General features: G+C 32.9%; 1 protein-coding gene across 5 annotated transcripts; it reads left to right on the forward strand.

Annotated features, from left to right (window-relative positions):
- The first annotated feature begins 8,120 nt into the window (after window positions 1–8,120).
- Window positions 8,121–22,517, forward strand: LOC112796832 (adenylylsulfatase HINT3). Of its 5 annotated transcripts, none has more exons than XR_011881173.1 (9): window positions 8,127–8,573; window positions 10,588–10,643; window positions 11,305–11,362; window positions 11,685–11,751; window positions 15,024–15,079; window positions 15,198–15,251; window positions 16,530–16,648; window positions 18,330–18,461; window positions 21,157–22,517. XR_011881173.1 is itself a non-coding variant. In XM_029297879.2 (8 exons), the coding sequence occupies exons 1-7, from the start codon at window positions 8,358–8,360 to the stop codon at window positions 16,632–16,634; spliced, it is 612 nt and encodes a 203-aa protein (XP_029153712.1). In that variant the 5' UTR covers window positions 8,127–8,357; the 3' UTR covers window positions 16,635–16,648; window positions 21,157–22,517. The 5 variants fall into 5 exon arrangements, 3 of the variants coding, with proteins under 3 accessions (XP_025695260.1, XP_029153712.1, XP_072091749.1); XR_003818167.2 differs by having other exon boundaries at window positions 18,339–18,461; XM_029297879.2 differs by lacking the exon at window positions 18,330–18,461.
- Window positions 22,518–23,242: the final 725 nt, after the last annotated feature.

Raw genomic sequence — 23,242 nt, forward strand, 5'->3', positions numbered from 1 at the left:
GAAAATGAAGAACACATCCTAGATTATTCAAGTGACGAAGAACCAGCAATTCCAATACAAGTAAAAAATGAAGCTGGAACATCTAAAGATAACCAATCTCAATATAAATGGGAAACAGGTTTTGATAATTATGCTTTTAAAAAAGGGTTTATAAATAAAGATTCAAAATATACAAAAATACCATCAAAGTACGTTCCTAAAATCCAGGAAATGGAAGGAGAAAGAATGCTTGATTTAGACTGTAAAAAGAATGAAAAAGAAATTTTCGAAAATTGGTTGAATTCCTTTTTATTAGAAGCTTTTACTAATTCAAAGCTTAGTGAATTGTCTGGAAGAGATATTTGGAATTACATAGGATTTCATACTAAAGGAACCATAAGAGATTATATGACATCAATAGAAAACCAAATAATAGATGATTTAGCAACAAAAATAACAGCTTATGATAAGATATTATATATAATGATGATTCTATATAAAGAATTTTTTGAAAAAAATATTATAGATCATAAACAAGAAGTCTATAATAAAGAATATCAAGAAGCAAAAAACCATTTAGCTAATATCCAGATATATGATCTATGTGGAATCTTATATATGTGAATATAGAATACATTATTACAAATTAAAAGAAGAAGATAAAAATCATTATCTTAGTATGTATATAACGAAACTTCCATATCCTGCTAATGAATTTATAATGGGAAGATTTATAAGAGAAATAAATAGAGGAACAATTGAAAATAATTTTGGTGGAGCAATCGCTGCAATAAGAGAGGAAATAAAAGAGCGTTGTATGCAAGAAGCAACTCAAAAAAGATTTGCAAATATAATTAGAATCTGCTGTTAGGATAATGAAGAGATACCCCAAAAATATGGGCTTAATAAAAATTTTTAGAGAAAGAGAAAATATCAATTTAGAAAAAGAAAATACTATCCAAACTGGAGAAAAAAGAGGTATTTTAGAACAAAAAATAACAATAAAAACAAAAGGCAAAAAAGTGACTATTGCCCAAATAAAAAAGAAAACTGTAAGTGCTGGTATTGCCAAGAAGAAGGACACTATGCAAATGAATGTCCGAAAAAGAAGGATAAAAAAGATCTTACTAAACAAATAGAAATTGCTAAGTCTTGTTTTATGGAACCTTTAGAGGAATCTGATGATAACCTAGACTATATTTTTGAATATGTCTCAGAAACAGACTCAGAGACTGAGTAATAATGCCACATTTATTACTATAAAAATAACAGAAAAATTTATAAATGCTTTTATAGATTCTGGAGTAACACAATGCTTTGCTAGTTCAAACATAAAACTTGATTGGAAAAAATTAAAGAAACCATTAAGAGTTAGAATAGCTGACAAATCAATACATAAAATTGACCAAAAAATAGAGATGACTGAAATTTTTATTCAAAATTATAGGTTCATTGTTCCATCTATATATATGTTAGATTCTGGAATGGATTTTATCATAGGAAATAACTTTTTAAAACTATATCATCCATTCATTCAAGAATTAACATATATAGTTTTAAAAGCTCCACATGATTCTTCAATAAATCAAAAATCAAAACGTATAAAAATACCAACTACTACTATAGATAAGATCTTAAAATTTAAAATATTTTCTATATTAGAAATATGTTATTTAAATTTATACTTTCAGATAAACATTCCAAAAAATAATCTTGAAATAAAGATAGAGGAACTTTTGGATGAAATTTGTGCTGAAAATCCTTTAGATATTAAAAATACAAATAACGAATTAGTAAGCATTAAATTAAAAGATCCTATAAAAGAGATAAATGTTTCAAATAAAATTCCTTATTCTGCAAGAGATAGAGAAGAGTTCTCTTTAGAATGTAGAGATCTTTTGGAAAAAGGAATTATAAGATTAAGTAAAAGTCCTCATGCAGCTCCAGCCTTTTATGTCGAAAACAATAATGAAATTAAAAGGGGAAAACGAAGAATGGTTATTAACTATAAGAAGATGAATGAAGCAACTATTGGTGATGCTCATAAACTTCCAAAAAAAGATTCTATTTTAGAAAAAATAAAAGGAGTGACTTGGTTTTCATCTCTTGATGCAAAATCAGGATATTGGCAACTACGTTTAGACGAAGAAACAAAGAAATTAACTGCTTTTACTTGCCCAACAAAAGAATCAACAAGTGTGTTACTCTATGAATGGAATGTATTACCATTCGGATTAAAACAAGCTTCAGGTATTTATCAAAGATTTATGGAAGAAAATCTAAAAGAGTTAAATGAATTTGTTTTAGTGTACATTGATGATATACTAATTTTTACAAAACAGGATAAAGAAGATCATTTTCAAAAATTATTAATAGTTTTAGAAAGATGTAAAGAAAAATGACTAGTTCTTAGCAAAAAGAAAGCAAGAATAGCAAAACAAGAAATAGAGTTTCTTAGATTAATTCTATCCACTCAAGGAAAGCTAAAATTTCAGCTGAATGTCCTAGAAAAGGTAAATTTATTTCCTAATAAAATAGAAGATAGAAAACAATTATAAAGATTTTTAGGATGTATAAATTATATTTCTGATCAAGGATTTTTAAAGAACATAACAGAATACACAAAAAGCTTATTTCCAAAAATAAGTACTAAAAAAGAATGGAAATAGGATGAAAAAGACAGTATGCAAATTCAAAGGATTAAACAATTATGTGAAAAACTTTCAGAACTTTATATTCCAGAAGAAAATGACTACTTAATAGTAGAAACAGATGCTTCAGACATAACCTGGTCAGGATGTCTAAAAGCTAAGAAAGCTATAAAAAGTTTGGAACAAGAAAAAGAATCACTAGATTCTAAATATTCCCCAAAGGAATTACTTTGCAGGTATATTTCAGGGACTTTTACTCCAACAGAACGGAGATATACCACTCATGAAAAGGAAACTCTAGCAGCAATTAAATCTCTTAAGAAATGGAAAATTGATTTACTACCCAGAGAATTTACATTAAGGACAGATTCAAGTTATCTAACAGGTTTCATACGATATAATTTAAAAGTTGATTATAATCATGGACGACTGGTAAGATGGCAATTATTTTTGTTACAATATCCAATAAAAATTGAATATATTAAGGGTGACAAAAATGTTATTGCAGATACATTAACAAGAGAATGGAGTTCGTCTACAACGCATTAGATCAAGAAATTCAGAAATACGAACAAGAACTTGAAAAATGCAAGCATTGTCAACAAATAAGGACACAGATCCAATCCCTCAAAAAGGCCATCGAAGCAATGAAATCAACACAACAACCAAAACCATCAGAGTTCAGCCAGCTAAGCGTGGTGGACAAATCAGGTGAAGAAAAAATTCCAGAAAATAAAACAATTGTTGAAATTATCAAAAAATCCACCCAAGATAAAAAATATTATGTAATTTATAATGGTCCCATGAAAGGAGTATATGATGCTTGGGAAAAAGCAGCACCATTTACACATCAATCAAGGATAATTCATAAAGGAGGGTTTTTAACACTGGAAGAAGCAAAGGAATCTTTCAGGGAATATGAAGCTCTTCATCCAGAGCAAACCCTAAAAAGAGCAGATAAAGCTCCAATTCAAACCCAGAGAACAGGAATAATAAGAAACATTCCTACAAGGGCCGAAATCAAGGAAAAAAAAGGGTCTGTAGATCAAATCTCAGAGAAACCCTTAACATAGTCCTAAATTGGACTGAAGAAAAAAGGGCAATCTTGGGATATTATCCTATTGCCAAAGAACAGCTAACAAAGCTGGTTATATTTCCAGAGGCTTCCCCATCTGACACCTATTAGTTTTTTCAGTATGGATTAATTGATACAATTTTAATTTTTAATGATTTGAAAATTATTAGTGAGTTTCCTGCAGGATTTATTGATGCAGTAAAGAGATTTAAAAATATGATTGACAACGTAAATTCAAGGGATATATCCCTAAAATTTACGAATAGTCAACCTATTTTTAATGAAGAAGAAGAATGCTTGGTTCCAGCACATCAAGTAATCTTCATGTCCGTCTTCCCAGGAAATTTTCAACCAATTGATCAAGTTCAAGATTTAACAATCTACAGTCATGAAGGAAGACTAGCCAGTACACTAGCAAGGGTCTTTGAAAGAACTCAAAAGATAACAAGGGAATCTCACACAAGAATCAATTATAAAAGCAGAAATACTTTGCTTGTGTCCAGTAAAAGGAATGAAATTGAAGAAAGAGAGATGAGACTCTTAGTGGAATTTGAATCAGCATTCTACAACTTATCTGGACTCTTAGAAAAGCTCCCCGAAGGGATAAAGAGGAATCTCTGCTATTTGATAAAAGATAGAGAAGACCACAAGTGCCAGCTATGTGTCTCAGAGTTATCTGAAGAAAGCAATAATAAAACGGAATCAACCCACATGATAAAGGAAGAAGACAACGCATCTGAAGGTCACATGATGAAAGAGGAGGATAGCACATCTGAAGCATCTCTCAACATTATTGCATAGTGACGTAAGCGCTTAGGTCATAGAGCACCAACAATGTAGCTGGTGCAAGATAAGAAAAAATGACGTAAGCAATGACATCATAAGAAGGGTAAGGATGGGAATTGTCCATTAGACCCAACCATTATAAATAGGTTGCTTAGGCAATTGTAGAAGGCATCAAACAATAGAAAGCAGAAGGCTAAGAGTACTCATATGCTAGGAGAGTAAGGAGGAAGCGGCTGAGGCGATTCTATAGTTTGAAGAAGAATTCCCTTAGGAAAAACCAATTCTAAACTCCCCTCTGGAGTTAGTATCTAAAATCTCCCCTCTGGAGATAAAAACATCTTATGTAAAATATTCTAAATAAAGGAAGTTTTTCTCTAGAAAGGTACGCCTTTATCTTAATCTCATAGTTATGAATTATTTAGAAAGTTTAGAATTAACGGAAGAATCTGATTATTATAGATTATCTGCCTTATTAGACAATGAAAAACAGGCTGTTCTAAAAATAGAATTAAACCTTAAATCAAATGAAAATTTTAATAAACAAAATCTTTTAAAAGAAGTTTTTAATAGAAAAAATATAATATACTATGGAAAAATTCAACTTGAAGCCCCTATAAAGATAAAATCTGCTAATGGAGAACTTGAAATAGCCTTGATAAATGATGAAGAATTGAGTAAACAGATCGAGAAAATTAAGGATCAACAAAAAAGATCTAAAATTGGATGGATTCATATTAGTACTATACAAGTTTTAATCAAATCTACATATATGAAAGGAATTAATTCACCAATAAGCTTAGCAATCTGTGACAAAAGAATTACTGATGACCCAATTGATCAAATAATTGGAATTGTTCATGGAAACTTGGCAAACGTAAATGTTAAATTCAATGCCCATCTTGGATATGCTATACCTTTATCAACTGAAAATCTTGGAAGATCTATAAGTTTGGCTTATAAATTTCACAGAAAGAATCTAATGGAACAAGACGATGAACCATTTTCAATTACATATGCAATAAATTATGCTTTAACAAATAGCCATCATAGTATAATATTTAAAAACAGAGAAAGAATTTATGTCGATGAATTATTTCAGAAAATTGTAAAAACAGAAATACCAAAATATAAAGCTATTGAAAACCCAGTTCTTTTACTAAAAGAACCATAAGGAAAATTAGTTTCATCGAATTTTCAAATAAGAGAATCCAAAATTAATAGCCCTTTAAGTTTATCTAAGTTAAAGATTAAAGAAGAAAATTCTGAAATAAAAGAATTAACAAAAAAGGTCGAAAAATTAAATGAAACCCTAAACACTAAGTTATGACAATAAATAAAGAGAAAATATATGTAACCTATCAAGACAAGAAACAAGAGCTCTTTGAAAGAAAAAATCGGTTGAATTATTTACAGTTTTCTGAAATAAATCAAAGAGCATTTGAAGCTCTAAAAATAATCTATGACAAATTAAAAGGAGAAGTTGAAGAGTTAGAAAAATTAATAGAATCTCTAGAAAATAGTGATGAATCGATGATAGAATTTGCAGAAATTCTAAGATAAATACTGAAGTATACAAAGATTGAAAGACCAGAAAACAAAATAAAAAGAAAAAGGGCGAAAAAATTAAAAAGTAAAATAAAGGAGTATAAAAGGGAATTAAATAATCTTCAGTTTGAAATTAATGACCTTATAATAAAAATGATAGAAATAAGAACAAATATAAACAAGTTGGAGCTAAACTTAAAAAATTTATAAATGCCTGGAACACCATCTTATGACTTAAAAGAATTAAAGCTGTTGAAAGAAAAAATGGAGAATGAAGTTGAAAAATTAAAAAGATATTTAGAAACAACAGAAAGTGTAGAAATAAAAGAAGTTTTGGAGGATTTGAAAAATTATATTAAAGAAAAAGACAAACAGATAAAAGATTTTATATACAATAATCAATATTATAAACTAAAACAAGATTGAAAAACTATAAAAATCAGAATTAGTAATAGTAGAAATGCTCAATACTTTTGATTATGAATCTATACAAATTATAAACTTATTCGAAGCAAAATATGAAGAGTTAATAATTTTTAAAAAAAGAAATTACATTTTAAAAATTGGTATCAGAGCCAAGTTAACGATTAAGGGTAACACTTTCTTTTTAAGCAACACTTTTAATGACACGCTTTTTCAGCCACAAAAAAACAAAAATCTATACAAACACATCTGTACACTAGATGCCCCTTCTGAAAATCGAACTGGTGAAGAATCGGTTTACGAACTTGGATCCTAGTTTAACTAAAATAAATTATAATAAAATAATAAGATAAACTCCTAAAAATGGTAATAAGTTTTTGTCACCAACAAAAGTAACATTTGAATATACAAATGACAAATAAGTCTGAATGGTTTGAAAATGTGATAAAATAACAGAAATATTATATTTTTTTATAAGTGATAAATAATTTTTGCATTTAATATGTGATTAGATTTAAGTGTTTGTCGTTATTTTTAGAAGATATCTATTTAGAAGGTGAAAATAAAATGTTGCAGCAGAATTGGATTTTAAAACTTATATTTATACATTTAAAAAAAACAAGTTATTCAAAATAAAATAAAAAAATCACTTGTCTATTTAGAAGGTGAAAATAAAATGTTGCAGCAGAATTGGATTTTAAAACTTATATTTATACATTTAAAAAAAACAAGTTATTCAAAATAAAATAAAAAAATCACTTGGTATAAAATTAGTCAAGGAACGGTCTCATTTTTCATTTTTCTATTGCTTGCAAAAGTCGTGATAAAATCTTATTTAAGTTTTTTTTAGAATGTATATTTAATTTAATATTTAGTTACTTTTTAGCATATTTTAATAAGGAAATGCTATGGGGATAATAATTTTGTTGAACAATATGAACAATTATCAATTAAATAAAAATATACTATACTTCCAACTTAATCTTCTAAATTTTAATATTAAAATAACTATTTGTATATTAATAAGATGAACATTCGATATATTTATTGTTTACATTGTTTAATATTTTCATTGTTTACCTATATTTTGTTTAATATTTTCATTGTTTACATATACTTTTCCATTTTAAAATTGTTTAGAAATTTATTTGTTCATATATTTTAAAATATTTTTATTAGTGATATAAAATTTGGGTACTCGTTTATTCTAAAATAATATATAAAATAATAAATAAATATAAAAAATAAATAAATTCTAATATAAATTATTAAAATACATAAATTTAAAATATAATACCAACTAAAGTGTAATTTAATGTAGAAAAAATAGTTATTTCTGATCATAAAAAATTGAATATTGACGAAATTGATAAAAAAATTAAACTAAAATTTATACTTATAAAAAACTTATACTTTGAATTTGAATTTTAGTTAATCTGTTTGTGTATATTTGTATTTAAATTAAAAAAATAATAAATTTATTTTGATGTGTTTGTTTTAATTTTTTTAAATTAATGTAATAAAAAGTTTGAATAAAAGAATAATTTAAAGGATACTTATTTTTTTTTTTATTAAAAATAGAAGACTCGAACCATAACCTCTTCATTTAAAGGATATCTAGTTGGATTGAATAATTTGCTCATTTTTATTGTATACAAACTAATTTCATTTTTTTATAAATAAATTTATAAGTATTATTTTTTATCGTGAGATTACGTAAAGACAAACCACGCGAGAGGGGGAAGCGGGGTCGACTGGCCGTTGCATTGTTCCTGTCCCTCTCACTCCATCTCTTCCTATCCAGTCGCAACAAGTCACAACCAGTCCACCTCCACCATGCAATGCTCTTCCTTCTCTCTCCTGAAACCCAAAACCCACATTAGCTCTTCGATTTGACCATGGACGACTCAGCTAGAAAGAGGCTCGCAATCTTGTGCTCCCATCTTAGCCCCTCCCCCTTTTCTCCCGATCCCACTCTGACCGCCGTTTCGGGCTTGGTCTGTGCTTTTTCTTCTTCTGATGCCGAGACGCAAGTGGCTCATACCGAGAAGAAGAATTTGCAAAATGATTGTATTTTCTGCAAGATTGTCCATGGGAAATCACCTGCTTGGAAGGTATGCATGCTTCTCATCAGTTAAGGATATGAATGAATAAAAGAATATTATTATATAGAGGATATTAGTTGTCATATGATTACTATGCTTTAAACTTGGGACTTAAGAATAGAATGTTCTAGAGTCTTTTATATTCCTATATAATATAATGAAATAGAGAATGAAAGTACTTCGAGCTAGTAGTTCGTATGGTTTTAGAGTAATTTTAGTTCAAGGAAGTACCTTCCTTGGAAGATGGATTGTTCATCATTTTTTTTGTAACATCTTCTTTTCTTTGGCTTTTGTTACTGATTTATGATGTTTATTAGTCGTTGAAGGGTGATTTATATCTATTTGTCCTGTTTCAAACTGAAATTTTTCCAAAAAGTTGAAGCATGGAGAAACTGATGTAGTTTGATTGAACTTGCTGGGTCATTTGGTTTTAAGGGTAAACTCTTGAATATTGAAGCCAAGACCAAATGTTGAACTTGAACTTGAGGAAAACTGCTTAATGTTGAGCAGTTAGTCAGTCATACAACTTATTGGTCAGCAATTGCCATTACATGTCCTGGTTCATCAAACTATCATTGCCCAACTGCCCGTGGTTCTGATAGCTTTTGTTCATTTTACCTTTGGAATTCTCCCCTAATTTGCCAAATAATGGAGCTTTTAACAAGAATTCTCCTCTAATTCTCCCGATTTTACCTCGTCTCACTAAGTTGGTTGACATACATTAACAGTCACTAAATGAGTGTGCAGGTTGATTTGGTTGTCAAAAGACAAAGTTAAATAGTTTCTGCTATATCTTGCTGGACTAGGTAATAATGACTTCTGGATAAAGTAAGCCTATAAAGTAATAATTAAGAATCGACCCGTTTAATGGGGTCGGCTACATAGTTAAAATAGATGCTGAGAAATCAGACTGTGCTGCTCCCATGAAATGAAATAGTCTGCTTCTAAATTGGAAGAATGTGTATTTAATTATTTATATAGAAGGGGGTTATTGAAAATGTTCTTTGGTTTCAACTGATCATTCTACCCAGGACTATATTTAGGATTAGTTTTGAGTAGGGAAATTATTGAAGTGTAGGTGGTTAGGTGTGAGGGATAAAAGCTGTTGTGTGGGACAACTTCACTGGAATCTAATAAATTCACGAATTTTGATCTCTCAAACTTTTATTCTCAATATACTATATTACATTGACTTAAATAAAAGTCTGGAACCATAATTACAATATTATTTAATATGAAAACCATAACCATTAGCAGTTCTAGACTTCTAGACCTTAGCAATTTATTTATGTGCATTATTGAAGTTTCACCATGTATATAACAATAGAGCATTTATTAAAATGTTTTGCTAAGGTAACTTATTAAGGTTTCAAAAGTGATAAGTTTTCATGGGGGAAAGTACACTTTGGAAAATCTCAATGCTTTCAATAAACTGAAAATTTATCCCTTTGGATGGAACTGATTTGAAATTTAGAGATGGAATGGGTGAGTGAATGAGTTAGGAGATGATTTAGAGGTGGAACTTTTTATATGTAAACTACAAACAGGCACAATATTGATATTCAGGTATGTATTTTACTATTTTATGAATTGTGAGCACTAGATATTCAGCTAGATTTTCCCATTGTTAGCTTTGTTGGTTTTATGTGAGCTTCTCATGCCACCATGTGATCCATCCACAGGGTTGAGTAGTGGAATTGGTCTCATGCAAATGCAAACTAAGGTTGCTTCCTATAGATTTGAATAATGAGTCCAAGTGTCCAACCATTCTGCTGTGATAGTAGATCTTAGCACTAAATTGCCCTTAATAACATTTAAAGTTTAGACATAAGGTAGTTTCTGAAATTGTGAATCATGTCCTTTGAAATTCTTCCAAATATTTGTATATTTTCAATCATTAGATGTAACAACTGTTTTTATCATTTCTAACTTTTTATATATAGTCTAATCATGTTCTCTCATTACCCTATTGTGACTTTCGTTTTTGTCTTTTTACCCCTTTTTTTTTGGTGTCAATCAACAGCTATATGAAGATGACATGTGCCTTTGCATATTGGATATATATCCACTGAGTCATGGGTAAGGTATAATATGTCCATGGTGCAATTTTATATTTTCATAGGTATATAATTGTGAGGTGCAGCTGTGTTTTGCGTTATTTCATACCTTTATGCACATTCACACGTTGTCATAAGTATATTAAAATTGAAGAATTTTTTTAAGCACCTAATTGAAGTGGAGAACCACACCTTAAAAGTTAGCTATTAAGGGGAAGAATCGCTTTTCCTAAATATAACATCAAGCATGCCATGCTACTCTTTTTGGGACTTTGGGCACCACATAATACCCAAGTCCCTTACACATTTTATGCAGTTTTGTATATCGTGATCCTGAAATTGTACCCTTCGTGATGATAAAATATGATTGCTTCCCCTTTTACTTCCTTCGAGACAAGATGTTCTCAAGGTTTATTCTTAATAGTTAAAATGTTAATTTGGATGTGAACAGAAAAGAAAGTGATGAGAATTTTGTTCCGAGAAGAATTCTAATTCTGAAAAATCTTTTTTCTAATGCCTTAGTTAACTATTATGAATGTTTAAAAATTTCATAAATTTTCAATAGCTTATTGTTGGATTCGGTAATCATTTGTACGTGAAATTCATGATCCAATAAATTTACCTTTTCAACTATTCTGCATATCATTGTTTTGTCAACTTCTAACATGCACTTTGTTTACCAGGCACTCTCTTATTATCCCAAAATCTCATTTTCCTTCACTGGATGCTACTCCTCCATCAGTGAGTGACTACTCATAAGATTGAAATTATGACATTTTTTCTGTCTTTACCCTGTTTAATTTTAGGTTGATGATAAATCGTTTCTCCATAAGGGAAAAAAAATAGTGTTTAGGATTCTTGTTATATATGATACTGCTATTGTTAACATTTAAAGATAATGTGTCTACTGCTTAGTTTCAACCTAGCATTTTACCAAGCATGAAAAGTTGCTAAGTAACATGCAACCGAAATATAGAATAAATGGCATGCTTGTGTTTAATCAGTTTATGTATTCTGTACTTCTGTAATGTGAGACAATTATCCTAATTGGCCTATGGTACAGGTGATAGCTGCAATGTGTTCGAAAGTACCGTTTATTAGCAATGCAATCATGAAGGCTACTGGCAGTGGTATGTAGTTGAACACTTGTATTTCTATTTGAGCTTTTGTTTCCTTTAGTTCTGCATTTCAATACATTTTGCTCATTTTAAGCAATTCTGTTTATGGATAGCAGTAGATACATCGCTATTACTCATCTGGAAACAATGAGGGAAAGTCATTAACTTCTGTAAATATCAAGGTTCTTGTTGAGTGATGTGGTCTTTATGAATCTTTCATACTTCAAACATTTTTTCATACTGGTTGCTTGTGCATGGAAATTATAAATTGTCTTGCAACTGTCAATTTCAAATCAGCTTCAAAGAAGTCCAGTGGCACACCAGGTCTATATTTAGCACTGGGATAAGGGAGTCTGGTCCTGCTTAAGCCTCGGCTCGGATTGTACCTGAACAATAAATCACAAAACTGTTACAAGAGTACTAGGAAGGCTAAGTAAAGGGAAAAGCAGTCGGATTTGAAAAGAGAGAATGAAAACCTGAATATAATTGCTCTGGTAAATGGTAAATGGATATCTAAACATATCTCAGTAATCCCTATTAGACTGGTAAATGGATATCTTTCCCTGCTTGGTTATAAATTCTTGAAAAGTGTTTGAAATGAAACTTATCCCTGGTAGGATAGATGGGCCAATTCAGGTGAGATCCAACGTAGATCGAACTTTTAGATCACCTGTGGGATCCAGGGTATGGCTTTAGTTAACAGATTTGCGAACCGCAGTCCTAAAGAAACATGTTTTGTGGCTGTTTATCCCCTGTCCAAATTTTACTTGAAATGTGAATCAATCTCAATTTACTTAATCATGCCATGTTGAATAGGATTATGAGCCGTGCTAGCTATTGTATATTAGCTTATGAATAAGGTTACTGGAGAATTAGGGAGCATGATGCAAATTTCATATGGGAAGTAAAATCTCAATTCTGATATCTCTTCTCAAAGAGAACTTGATGAGAATACCCATCCTTCAGAAGAGATGCGTGGAGATATTTTGTGATTTTTAATTGACTATGCAAATGGAGTTTAGGTAAAAGAAATGATGGAGGGAAATCGTTCCAAAATCTGCAGTTGTGATACAGGAGCCATTAGCTATCGTTATATGTTTACTTGAGAGGAACAAGAGGGAATATGTCTGGATTTAAAGGGCATATGGTTGGTCGCATCAAGTACAATACTATATGAGTTAAATGATTGAGAACATTAGTTCTTACCAAACAAAATCAGAGCTAGGTTGCATAGGTTGCTTGCAAAGATGGAAATCCTCTCCTATGCCCCAACCATCTACCAATGTCTTTTCAGCCACACTTTTGATTCAAGTAGTCATGCCAACACCTAGGAGTCACAGATCAATTTTGCTCATGTGTCTCACAAACGTGGGACATTATGCATGGCTGACATGAATAACACGATTAGAACACGGAAAATATTGAACCCTTTGCTTGATAGACCAAGACTAATGAACTCTTTAACCCAAAACATAAAGTAAAAGGAAGATCCCCATTTTCTCAGAAACTATCTTTTTCCCATTTTTTCCTTTTCTTTGAGATGTCACATGATTTATGAAATGCTTAAATAGGAAATGCATAGGACAACATAAAGCACGAGTACTCTGTTTTCTGGGATGGGTTTAGTAGTAACGAACATTGGTTGTTTGACGTTCGCCCACATATGGAAGTACTGTGAATCTTATATCTATTTTGTGTCTCCTTGGCCCAGCCAATGTCTTTGCTTATGCACATGCAGAATAGCTTGGTTTATTGCCTGCAGATTGGAGCAGGCCAATTCCAAGTTTGTTTGACAAACCAAAGTGACATGACACACCTCAAGTCCTATTCTTTATCTTGTGCAAACACTTTGCATGGTAAGATCAATCCTTGCTCCATGATGACATATGAGACTGTTAAACATCCACAAGGCTCATGATGCAATAGCTTAACCAAAAAAGTTCTGACCCACGGTGACCACAGAGGCTTAACCCTTGGAGGTCCCAACAAAGCAAAACCAGAACTGTCAACATGAGGCCATTGAGGCCTTTTTCAATGGCAACCAACATCTGGGTGGTTAGGAATGTGCTGCAGGGGAATGTCAGATTAATTGACCGCCCAATTCTAGCTTGCATAGGGTTCTTCTTGAGGATTTGAGCTGGCCAAAGGCCCCTACATGCAGTTGTTTTGGAGTCTTGCACCTGAAGTGGCCTATTTGAGGCTGCAAGGAGTTCTCATCTATGGGGTCTTTGTTTGCGCTGCGTCCACCATGGCTGTGGGGTGTTCTTCTGTGATACCCTTACTAAGGCCTAGAGTTCCTTGTCTGTGGATAGCGTATATGGAATTCCTTGCAGAGCAGTAATGGAATACATAAGAAAATTGAGTGGAGGGAAAAGCAATGGTAATCTTATGTGATTTTCAAGTAGTTTGACATGTATTAGTCAACTTATGAGTAAACTTGTAAGGCGTAAGGATGCTAATTGGTGGAATCTCCTGAGGTTGCTCCGTCGACCGACCCAGATCTTCTGTCAAGCGTTCAAGTGAAAGCATGCCCGTAAGGACTCGAAAGATGGTGAACTATACCTAAACAGCGCAAAGCTAGAGGGAACTCTGGTGGAGGCCTGTGGCGATACTAACATGCAAATCGTCTGTCTCACCTATGTATAGGGGTGAAGACTAATCGAACTGTCTAATAGTTGGTGGCTGCTAAAGTTTCCCTCAGGATAGTTGGAGCTTGAGTACGAGTTCTATTAAGTGAAGACAATGATTGGAGGCATCAGGGGCACACCACTGCTGACTTATTAGGTAGGATGACGCAGATACTTTGTTGAGCGGTGCCACAGAATTGAAAGCTCTAAGTAGGCAATTTTTGGCAAGCAGAATTGGCGATGCGGGATGAACCGAAAGTCGGGTTACAGCGCTTAACTACATACTAACCGAGACCCCAAAGGAGGTGTTGGGTGATTAAGACAATAAGATGATGGTCATGGTCGAAATTCGCTATGTGTGTGATAACTCACTTGTTGAATCAAATAGCTCCAAAAATAGATGATGCTAGAGCGCTTGACCTATACTCGGCCCTCGAGGCAAGGGCTATGCTGCGATGAGTAGGGGAATGGCGGTCGCTGCAAAATCTAGGGCTTGAGCGGCCATTGGTGCAGATGTAGGACCTCCATATTAATAAGATTCTTGATGGTGTTTTGTGTCTTTGTCCAATATCCACACTTGTTTCTTCAGTCTGTTGATCATCGTTTGACCTTACATATCACCCCATAGAGTTTTGTTTAATGCTTGGAATTCTGCAGATTCATTCAATCTGTTGATTAACAATGGAGAAGCTGCTGGGCAAGTAATATTTCATGTAAGATACTACATCTACGTAGTTACTCGTAATTTTGTGGAATCAGTCATTTTCTTTGCTCTCTACATGTTTCAATTTATGAAAGGTCGTTAATTTTACTATATATCGTGCATTGCAGACACATATCCACATAATTCCTCGGAAAGCATATGATTGTTTATGGGCTTCTGAGGTAATGTCATCATATACTTTTTATGGGACAAAAGTCTTATTGCTATAATGCTATTCATGTTAGGTATCATGTTTTGATAACTAAATTTTCTTCAAAAGTGTATTTTTTTTTATCAAAGATAGAGATACTCGAACTCTCGACCTCTTAGGTGAGTATGAAGAGACTATGCCATTTGCGTTATAACTCATTGGCCTTCAAAATATGTATTTGCTTATTGAAATTTATTATTAAATATATTATCGAGTCTATTATTTTAATAGTATATTCTATAAATAATAAAGCCAAGGTATTGATATTATTACATATGCTAGGTGTCAATATTTTTGAAAAAAAAAATTTATTAAAATATCTGAGTACTATAAAGTTACACAACATATTTGAAATAACTTGATATTTTGCAAACACAACATATAATATATATAAATAAGGATTAAATACAAAATCAATGTTTAAGATTGTTTTAAAATGACAAAAATATCTTTTTAGATTTAAGGTTATTTAATTAAATTAGAAATTAAAATTTGAATTTGATTCTAAAAGGCTAAAATAGTTAGAGTTTATTTTAAGAGACTAAAATGCTCTTTTAATAGTAATTTCAAAATGACAGAAATATCTTTATCAAATTAATGAAGAGCATTTATTGTATTAGAAGTTAATTTTTTTTAAAAAAAATCTGAAATACCAGTGGAGTATATTTTAAGAGATAAAAATACCTTTTTAGCATTAATTTAAAATGATAACAATACCCTCATAGAACAGTACATGCATAATTCTACAAATAAATGTTGTATAAAAATAAAAGTATTCATGGATATTTGATGTCACTAAAATTTTCATAGAAAACCAATACATCAATGTATGTTACTTATGTAATTTTTTATTTATAATTCTACATATTTCATTCTATACAATTTCGAACATTGGATAATTATCACTTTTAATATATTCATTTAGATTAATGTTTAGGGAGTTAATTTTTTTTCAGTTAACATCAGCTATTTTTTTTAATTATTTTGTTTATCTTAAATTCTAGATCCTAGATTATAAACTTTAAAGAAAAGTTGGTTAATGTTGGCTAATTAAAAAATAATTTCCTCTCTCATTCTTTTATTCACAAATTTAATGATGATAATATCTTAATTTTGCACTATCCTTTTACATTATATCTCGTGCAACGTACGGGCACGTACCCTAGTTATTCTTTCAAGTTTGATACGTTATGGCCATAATGATTATGTGGCAAGAGCTCAAAAGAGTAATAAAACTTCATGTTTATAGAGTTTGCGAAGGCGTCCCCTTAAACTAGATGACAAAGTATCGCAGCTTGCAGCTCGTATTCAGGAACAGTTGCCATCAGAAGTTTTGCCAAGACAGCAAGAATGAAGATTTTCGTTCAAGTAAAAGTTAGATGTGTTATGAATCTGTCATAATTTGGTACTTCATATTTTCATGTACAGAATGAATGATACGTGCACAAAATAATTTTCATAAGCAACCATCACTTTCAGTGAATGAATGGTTGAGTTTTATAATCATTGCTTATTTGCATTTCAACTCAACCCAGAACATCTCAATTATTCATTCAGTGAACACCAGCATTATGTAAGATGTTTCTATATGTGTGCATAATTTCTCTTCATTTTATGTGCCAATGTGTAAACTACTAAACTGTAGTAATGTTCAGTCAAATTTTATGTTTATTGAATTTGGTCAGTCAAATTTTATGTTTATTGAATTTGGTCAAGAGCAATTCGGCGGCCCCTCCCATACACAAGCCATAAACGTCCTTTTTAGTTTTTACCCAATGTTCTGAAAATTGGACTTGCTGGTTCAACCGGGTTAATTGAGAACCGGTTTCTTAGCTAGTTCTGTTGAAGTGAAAAACTGTCTGACAAAAAAATTGGTGAAAAAATCGATCAAATCAACGGTTAATTAGTGAACTGCATGAACTAGATTTTTTTTATGATTTTCAATTTAAAAACATAAAATAAAAAATACATAAACCCTTTCTCTTCTCTCTCACACACACCACCTAGCTTCTCTCTCTCTCTCTGAGCTCCACAGAAGATGAAACCCTAGCAGCCCCTCTCTCACCTGGACAATCACCAGCAGCAGCTAGCGGCGGCTAGTGTCACCGTCTGACGAACTCTTCTTCTCTGCTAGCGTTGAGTCCCACCGTCGCGATCCTCTTCTCCTGGATCCCTTCACCTCACGTTGCCAGGAATGCTCAGAGCTACTGTTGGCGTCGCTGCCTCTGTTCTCGTTGTTGTCGGCCACCCTGAAATTGTCTTTGTCCTCTTCGTCGATCCGTCTCTCTCACGTACTTTAAGTCCCTGTCTTCAATCCACTCTGTGCCCGAGCTTACTTTCCCTCTTCCATCGCCGTCACTTGGCTTCCTCCTTCGCCGTTGGTCTTCAATATAATTTTGCTTGTTTTGTATTTTTATTTGGTTTTCTAATTTTTGATTCTGAGTTTGTTAATTTTTGCTTAATTTGAGTTACTAAATTTCTGAGTTTGTAAGCCTTCATCCTTACACTACTTCAGTTTATTTTTGGGAGTTAATTGCTGTTTTCTTGGATTTAATTATGTTGATTGTTGCTTTTTTTGGGGGGTTAATTGTTCTTTTTTTATTGTTGTCTTCTAGATTTAATTTCTATTGATTGTTGTCTTCTACTTTTTAGTTTTTTTTATTTTGTTAATTATATGAATTAATTAGATTTTGTAATTTTATTTTTGTAAGCTTTAAATTATGTTTTTGTTCTGTTATTAATTTGTTACTGTAGTTTGATTTCATAGTCTGTTTGTTTGTAAATTCATTAGTTAGCCTGTGATTCTGTTTGCAAATTCAGTGGTTAGCGGTTATTACTAATTTGTTAGTTAGTTTTGACTATTAGATTATAAATTCTAAGTTGCTATGTTGTGAGTCGCTATTGTGATTCTGAGTTTTGGTTAGTTTTGATTATTAGTGGTTATTACTGTGATTCTAAGTTGCTATTTTCTGCCATAATGTTGTTGTTGGTTTTTTTTTTGTTTTTGATAAAGTTAATTTGGGTTCTATCCCTAATTTCGGTGGATAAGTTTGAACAGTGGTGCTTGTTGGAGCTGTCTTGACTATTTGAAAGAATTTGGATTGGAATTGGTGGCTTGATTTTGGTTGAAAGCTTGTTTGGACTTAAATTTGGGTATTGTGCATATTGTGAATTAGCCAAGGTATGGTTTCGGTTTCCTCTATATAATATGTAATATTTCTGGACACTTTTGCTAGTAGACCTTAGGATAAGATTGAATTGGTTGTTGAAATTTGTTGAAATGACGATATATGATGAATTGATGAATTTTGATAAATTTTGATGAACTATGTTGTTATTGGTAAATGATGTTGAATATTGTGATTGAGATTGAATGGTGCTAATTATGATGATTGGTAATGATAGAATGATACTTGATGAGTGTGTTGGTTGAGAAATGGTTTTAATATGAGGAATTTGATGATTGGGGTTGAGAATTATGAGGATAGTGTATTTCTAGTGGAAATTTGGTAAGAGTGGTGATTTCAGACAAAAATGGTAAGTTCTAATGTGAATTGATGTGTGTTGTGACTTGGAGTTGGTTTGGTTCAAAGTTTTGAAAATTAGAGAACCTTTTTGGATTTTGTGAAACTTGATTTTTACCGAACTTTGGCTGATCATAACTTGAGTCTCAGTTTTTGAAATTGATTGAAATTTGTCTTAATTTGAAGTTCATTTAAAGATATTTAAATTGATATAAAGTTTGTGAAAAATGGAGTTTTGTAGAGAAATTTATGAACGTTTAAGGTTTGGTGTTAAAAACTGAAATTTTGCAGATTTAAAAATTTTCCAAGTCTGGTGAGGGTTGTGTACACGACACAATACATGCAACGTGAGCATTCTATTCGGGTTGGGCATCTCGCGTACACGGGCACTGCATGCATATGCGAACTACCAAAATTTTGACCCTTGCACGCGAGCTACAACACGCGGCGCGAGCTTCGCATTCGGGTTGGACATCTCACATACGCGAACAGGGGGTTGCATACGCGATCACCCATTTTTAACAGCAAGCGTACGTGAGACAGGGGCTTGCATACCCGAGACCCATCTTTTGCTGAAAAATCATTTTTCTTTGTTTTCAAAGGTTCTCTAGCTTTTCAAACATTCTTTAAGTGCCGTTTAAGAATACTATCTAGTGCTTAGGTCCTAATACTACTATAGATGAGTGAGTAACTTAATTTAGAGAAATTCTGTATGAATTTAGAAGATGGAGACTTAAGTTTCTGGAGTGTTGAAGATGGATCAGTTGTGTGAAATGGCAGAGTATTATAACGATGATTAATATGATGAGTTATGGAGTTACGGGCTGATGATGTTTGAGATGAGTCTAGGACTCGAGATTGAATGATGACTTTTATGAGTAATAAGAATGATTTCTGAAAAGGTACTGATATTGTTGAGATGCTATGCGCCTGGTAAGGACGGTGGTTAATCCCGCTTGTCGTGGTCGCGGTGGCGACATAAGGACGGTGGTTAATCCTGCTTACATTGAGATGTGAGGTCTGTGGCTAAGTATCCCGCTCGCATCCTTTCGAGTCACAAGAGTGAGTCGGGTACTATATCCCTAGGAAAGTGAGCCGTGCACTATATCCCTGGGGGGTTCCCGTTTATATTGTGACCGAAAGACATTTCCATGGGAAGGTGTCGGGTTGGCAATTGAACCGACAATGTGATATCACAGCCAAATAGGACAGACATTCATCATGCGCATATTCTATATGTTTGCTTGCTTTGCCGACTTGCATTGTTTGCCTAATTGTATGACATGTCTAATTACTTCTTGAATTACTTGATATACATGATTATACTTGTGTTTTACTTGTATTGCTATTACTTGTGTTTTCTATTGGGATTGTGGAGGTTCGGAAGGCGGTGGCGATGGAATCGCATGACGATTAGGTTGATAAAGGCTGTGGGACAGTGGTGTAAGTGTTAGATTAGATTTCCCTAAGTTAGATGACCTATTTAAGGATTGATTTATCTGTTTTATAAGCTTGAATATTATGATTGATGTGAAGTTCTAGGATTGCCTCTGGCGTCCTGAAATCTTATATCTTACATTACTGGGCACTGTTACGATACTGAGAATCTTTGGTTTTCATACCATATTCTGTTGTTATTTTTCAAACGTAGGTTATAACCCACCTCGGTGAGTTGTGTGATAGTGACAAAGCGGAGGATCTTTTGTATCTTTTGGATTTCTTTTGAATAATTTGTTTTAGTACTCTCACTTTTGTATCTATATTTTCCTTAGAGGGTAACCTTGAGAGAGATATTGTATATGTTGTTTTAACTTTCAGAACTTTGTTATGTCTGTATATAGCTAGTCGACCTAAACTCCGCGGGTTGAGGCTAATATTTTATGACTATTATACTTATATATCTACATATGTCTTGTTATCTCGTATCTCTATCTTTTGCCTTTATGCTTGTAGCTTCGTGTGAACGTATTGCGCTTTTGTAACTCTCTTTTTGAGCTTTTTCCTTTATCGGCCTTCTAGAATTACTATCTTTTTCTATATATACATATATTATATCATATAAGCCTTAGAATTGTCGTGACCTTTAATTATCCTTTGCTTTACGGCATGAGGTAAGGTTTAGGGTAATTAGGGTGTTACATTTAGTGGTATCAAAGCAGTTCGTCCTCGTAAACTTGAGTGATGGACCGATTGTGATTCATTGCATACTCTGTGTCTTTTTCTTTCATGCTATTTAGGTTATCTAGTTGATATTGCATATCATGTTTGTTTGTGAGTGCCTTTTTGGGATAATTGAAACATTAGGCTCTTAATATTGAGACTGATCACCTTGATATCGACTGTTTGGTGTAGACAGGAACGCTAATGCCTACTTGCGAACAAGGTCGTACGTGTACATGGGGAGGAACTGAGAATGACCAACTGGCCGACAACCATGCTGAGTTCATGGTGGCATGACCAATTTGGCAAATACTATGCAAGCCAACACTACTGCGACTATGCAAGCCGTGGAAAGGTTGGGTCAACCGGCTGGGAATGGTAATGGAAACGGAAAAGGAAATGGAGAGGGAGACGATAACAACTTGAGAGGTGTTCCAATGATCCTGGCTTCATTTCTCAAGATTCATCCATAAACCTTCAGAGGGTCGACCAACCCTGCTAAAGCAGACAATTGGTTTCGAGCTATGGAGCACGCACTAGAGACTCAGCATGTCCCGGCTAACCAATACGTAGAGTTTACGACCTATCAATTGATGGGAGAGGCACAACATTGGTGGCAAGGAGAGTGCCAGTTGCTGCGACTTCCGAATGCGGAGATTCCTTGGGAAGTGTTTCAAACGACATTTTACAGGAAGTATTTTCTGGAGTCAGTGGTTTATCTTGTGTTTAATTGAGTGGTTTCATCAAGTCTTTACCCACTTATTCATATGAACTGCATGATTTTACAATCCCTTCCTAAGTTTGTTGTATGGTTGAAAACTTGCTTCCTAGAGATCATTAATTTGTGTATTTCAAGTCTCCTTTATACCATTCGATGTAGTGATCCGTGTGTTAAGTGTTTCAGGCTTTACAAGACAAGAATGACTTAGAGAATGGAGAGGAAGCTTGCAAAAATGGAAGGAACACAAGAAACTAAGGAGATGACCAAGCGAGAATCGACGCGCGCGCATGGCTCATGCGAGTGCGTGGAATGGAGAAAGTCGCAGCGACGCGTGCGCGTGCTTGACGCGTACGCACGAATTGGAGTCTGCACGAATGATGCGCATATGTGGACGACGCGTAAGCGTGACAAGGAAAACTGTTGAATGACGCGCACGCGTGACCTGTGTGATCTGCAGAAATAACAGAAAACGCTGGGGGCGATTTTGGGCCGTGTTTTGACCCAGTTTTCGGCCCAGAAACACAGAATAAAGCCAGAGAATGTGCAGAAACTCAAGAGACATCAACACACATTATCATTAGTATAGTTTTAGGATTTTAGATATGAATCTAGAGAGAATCACTCTTCCTCTAGGTTTTCTTTACATTCATAAGTTTATTAATTTTATGCTTTTGCTTTGGATTTTGGGTATTGAAGAGTCACCACCTCCGTTGAAGTTACTATTCTAGTTTGTTTCCTTATTCCCTTACTCCTTTAGTTATTTATTAATCCTGTTCAGATAATTATGTTGCACTTGGGATTTATTAATACAATTTATTTCTTTTTCCTTTAATCAATTTTCAATACTTATTCTGTTTAATTTATCATGTCTTCTTCTATTATTTCTGTGAGCATTTTATTCATGTTAATGGAGTAAATCCCCAACATGACATTGGGGTTGATTAAAAGGAGACACTTCAGTTGGAAGGCTTAAGTGAATATTAAACTGGAAGTTGTTGGCTAGTTCTATATTTACTAACGCTAGACCTTCCCAAGGGAGAGGACTAGGATTTGCGAATAAGAGTTAGCTCAATCACTTGACTTTCCTTTATTTAGTAAGGGTTAACTAAGTGAAAACAACAACCTTTTTGATACTACACCTAAGAAATCCCAACAAGGATAGAACTTCCAATTGATCATTCTCCCAGTCAAGGCTTTTTTATTTAGAATATTAATAATCATTCTTAGTTTTTATTTCTTTAATTTACAACTATTTAGTTGCTCATTATCCAAACTCAACTCTCTTGAAAACCCCTAATTAATAAATTAGCATTCTCTCTGCAACTCGTTGGGAGACGACCTGGGATTCATACTCCCAATATTTTATTTCTAAAATTTTGTGACAACTCTTTTAAATTAATACGCGGAATCTTCATTGGTTAAGATCTATACTTGCAACGCCGTTTTCTCTATAAACTCTTAATCGGTGATTTTCCGCCACGTCAATTTTTGGCACCGTTGCCGGGGAGTTGCAACAGTGTGCTAATTTATTGGTTAGATTTTTATTTTATTTGCACT

This window comes from Arachis hypogaea, chromosome 4 (genome assembly GCF_003086295.3).
Source record: "Arachis hypogaea cultivar Tifrunner chromosome 4, arahy.Tifrunner.gnm2.J5K5, whole genome shotgun sequence".
Lineage (NCBI taxonomy): Eukaryota > Viridiplantae > Streptophyta > Magnoliopsida > Fabales > Fabaceae > Arachis > Arachis hypogaea.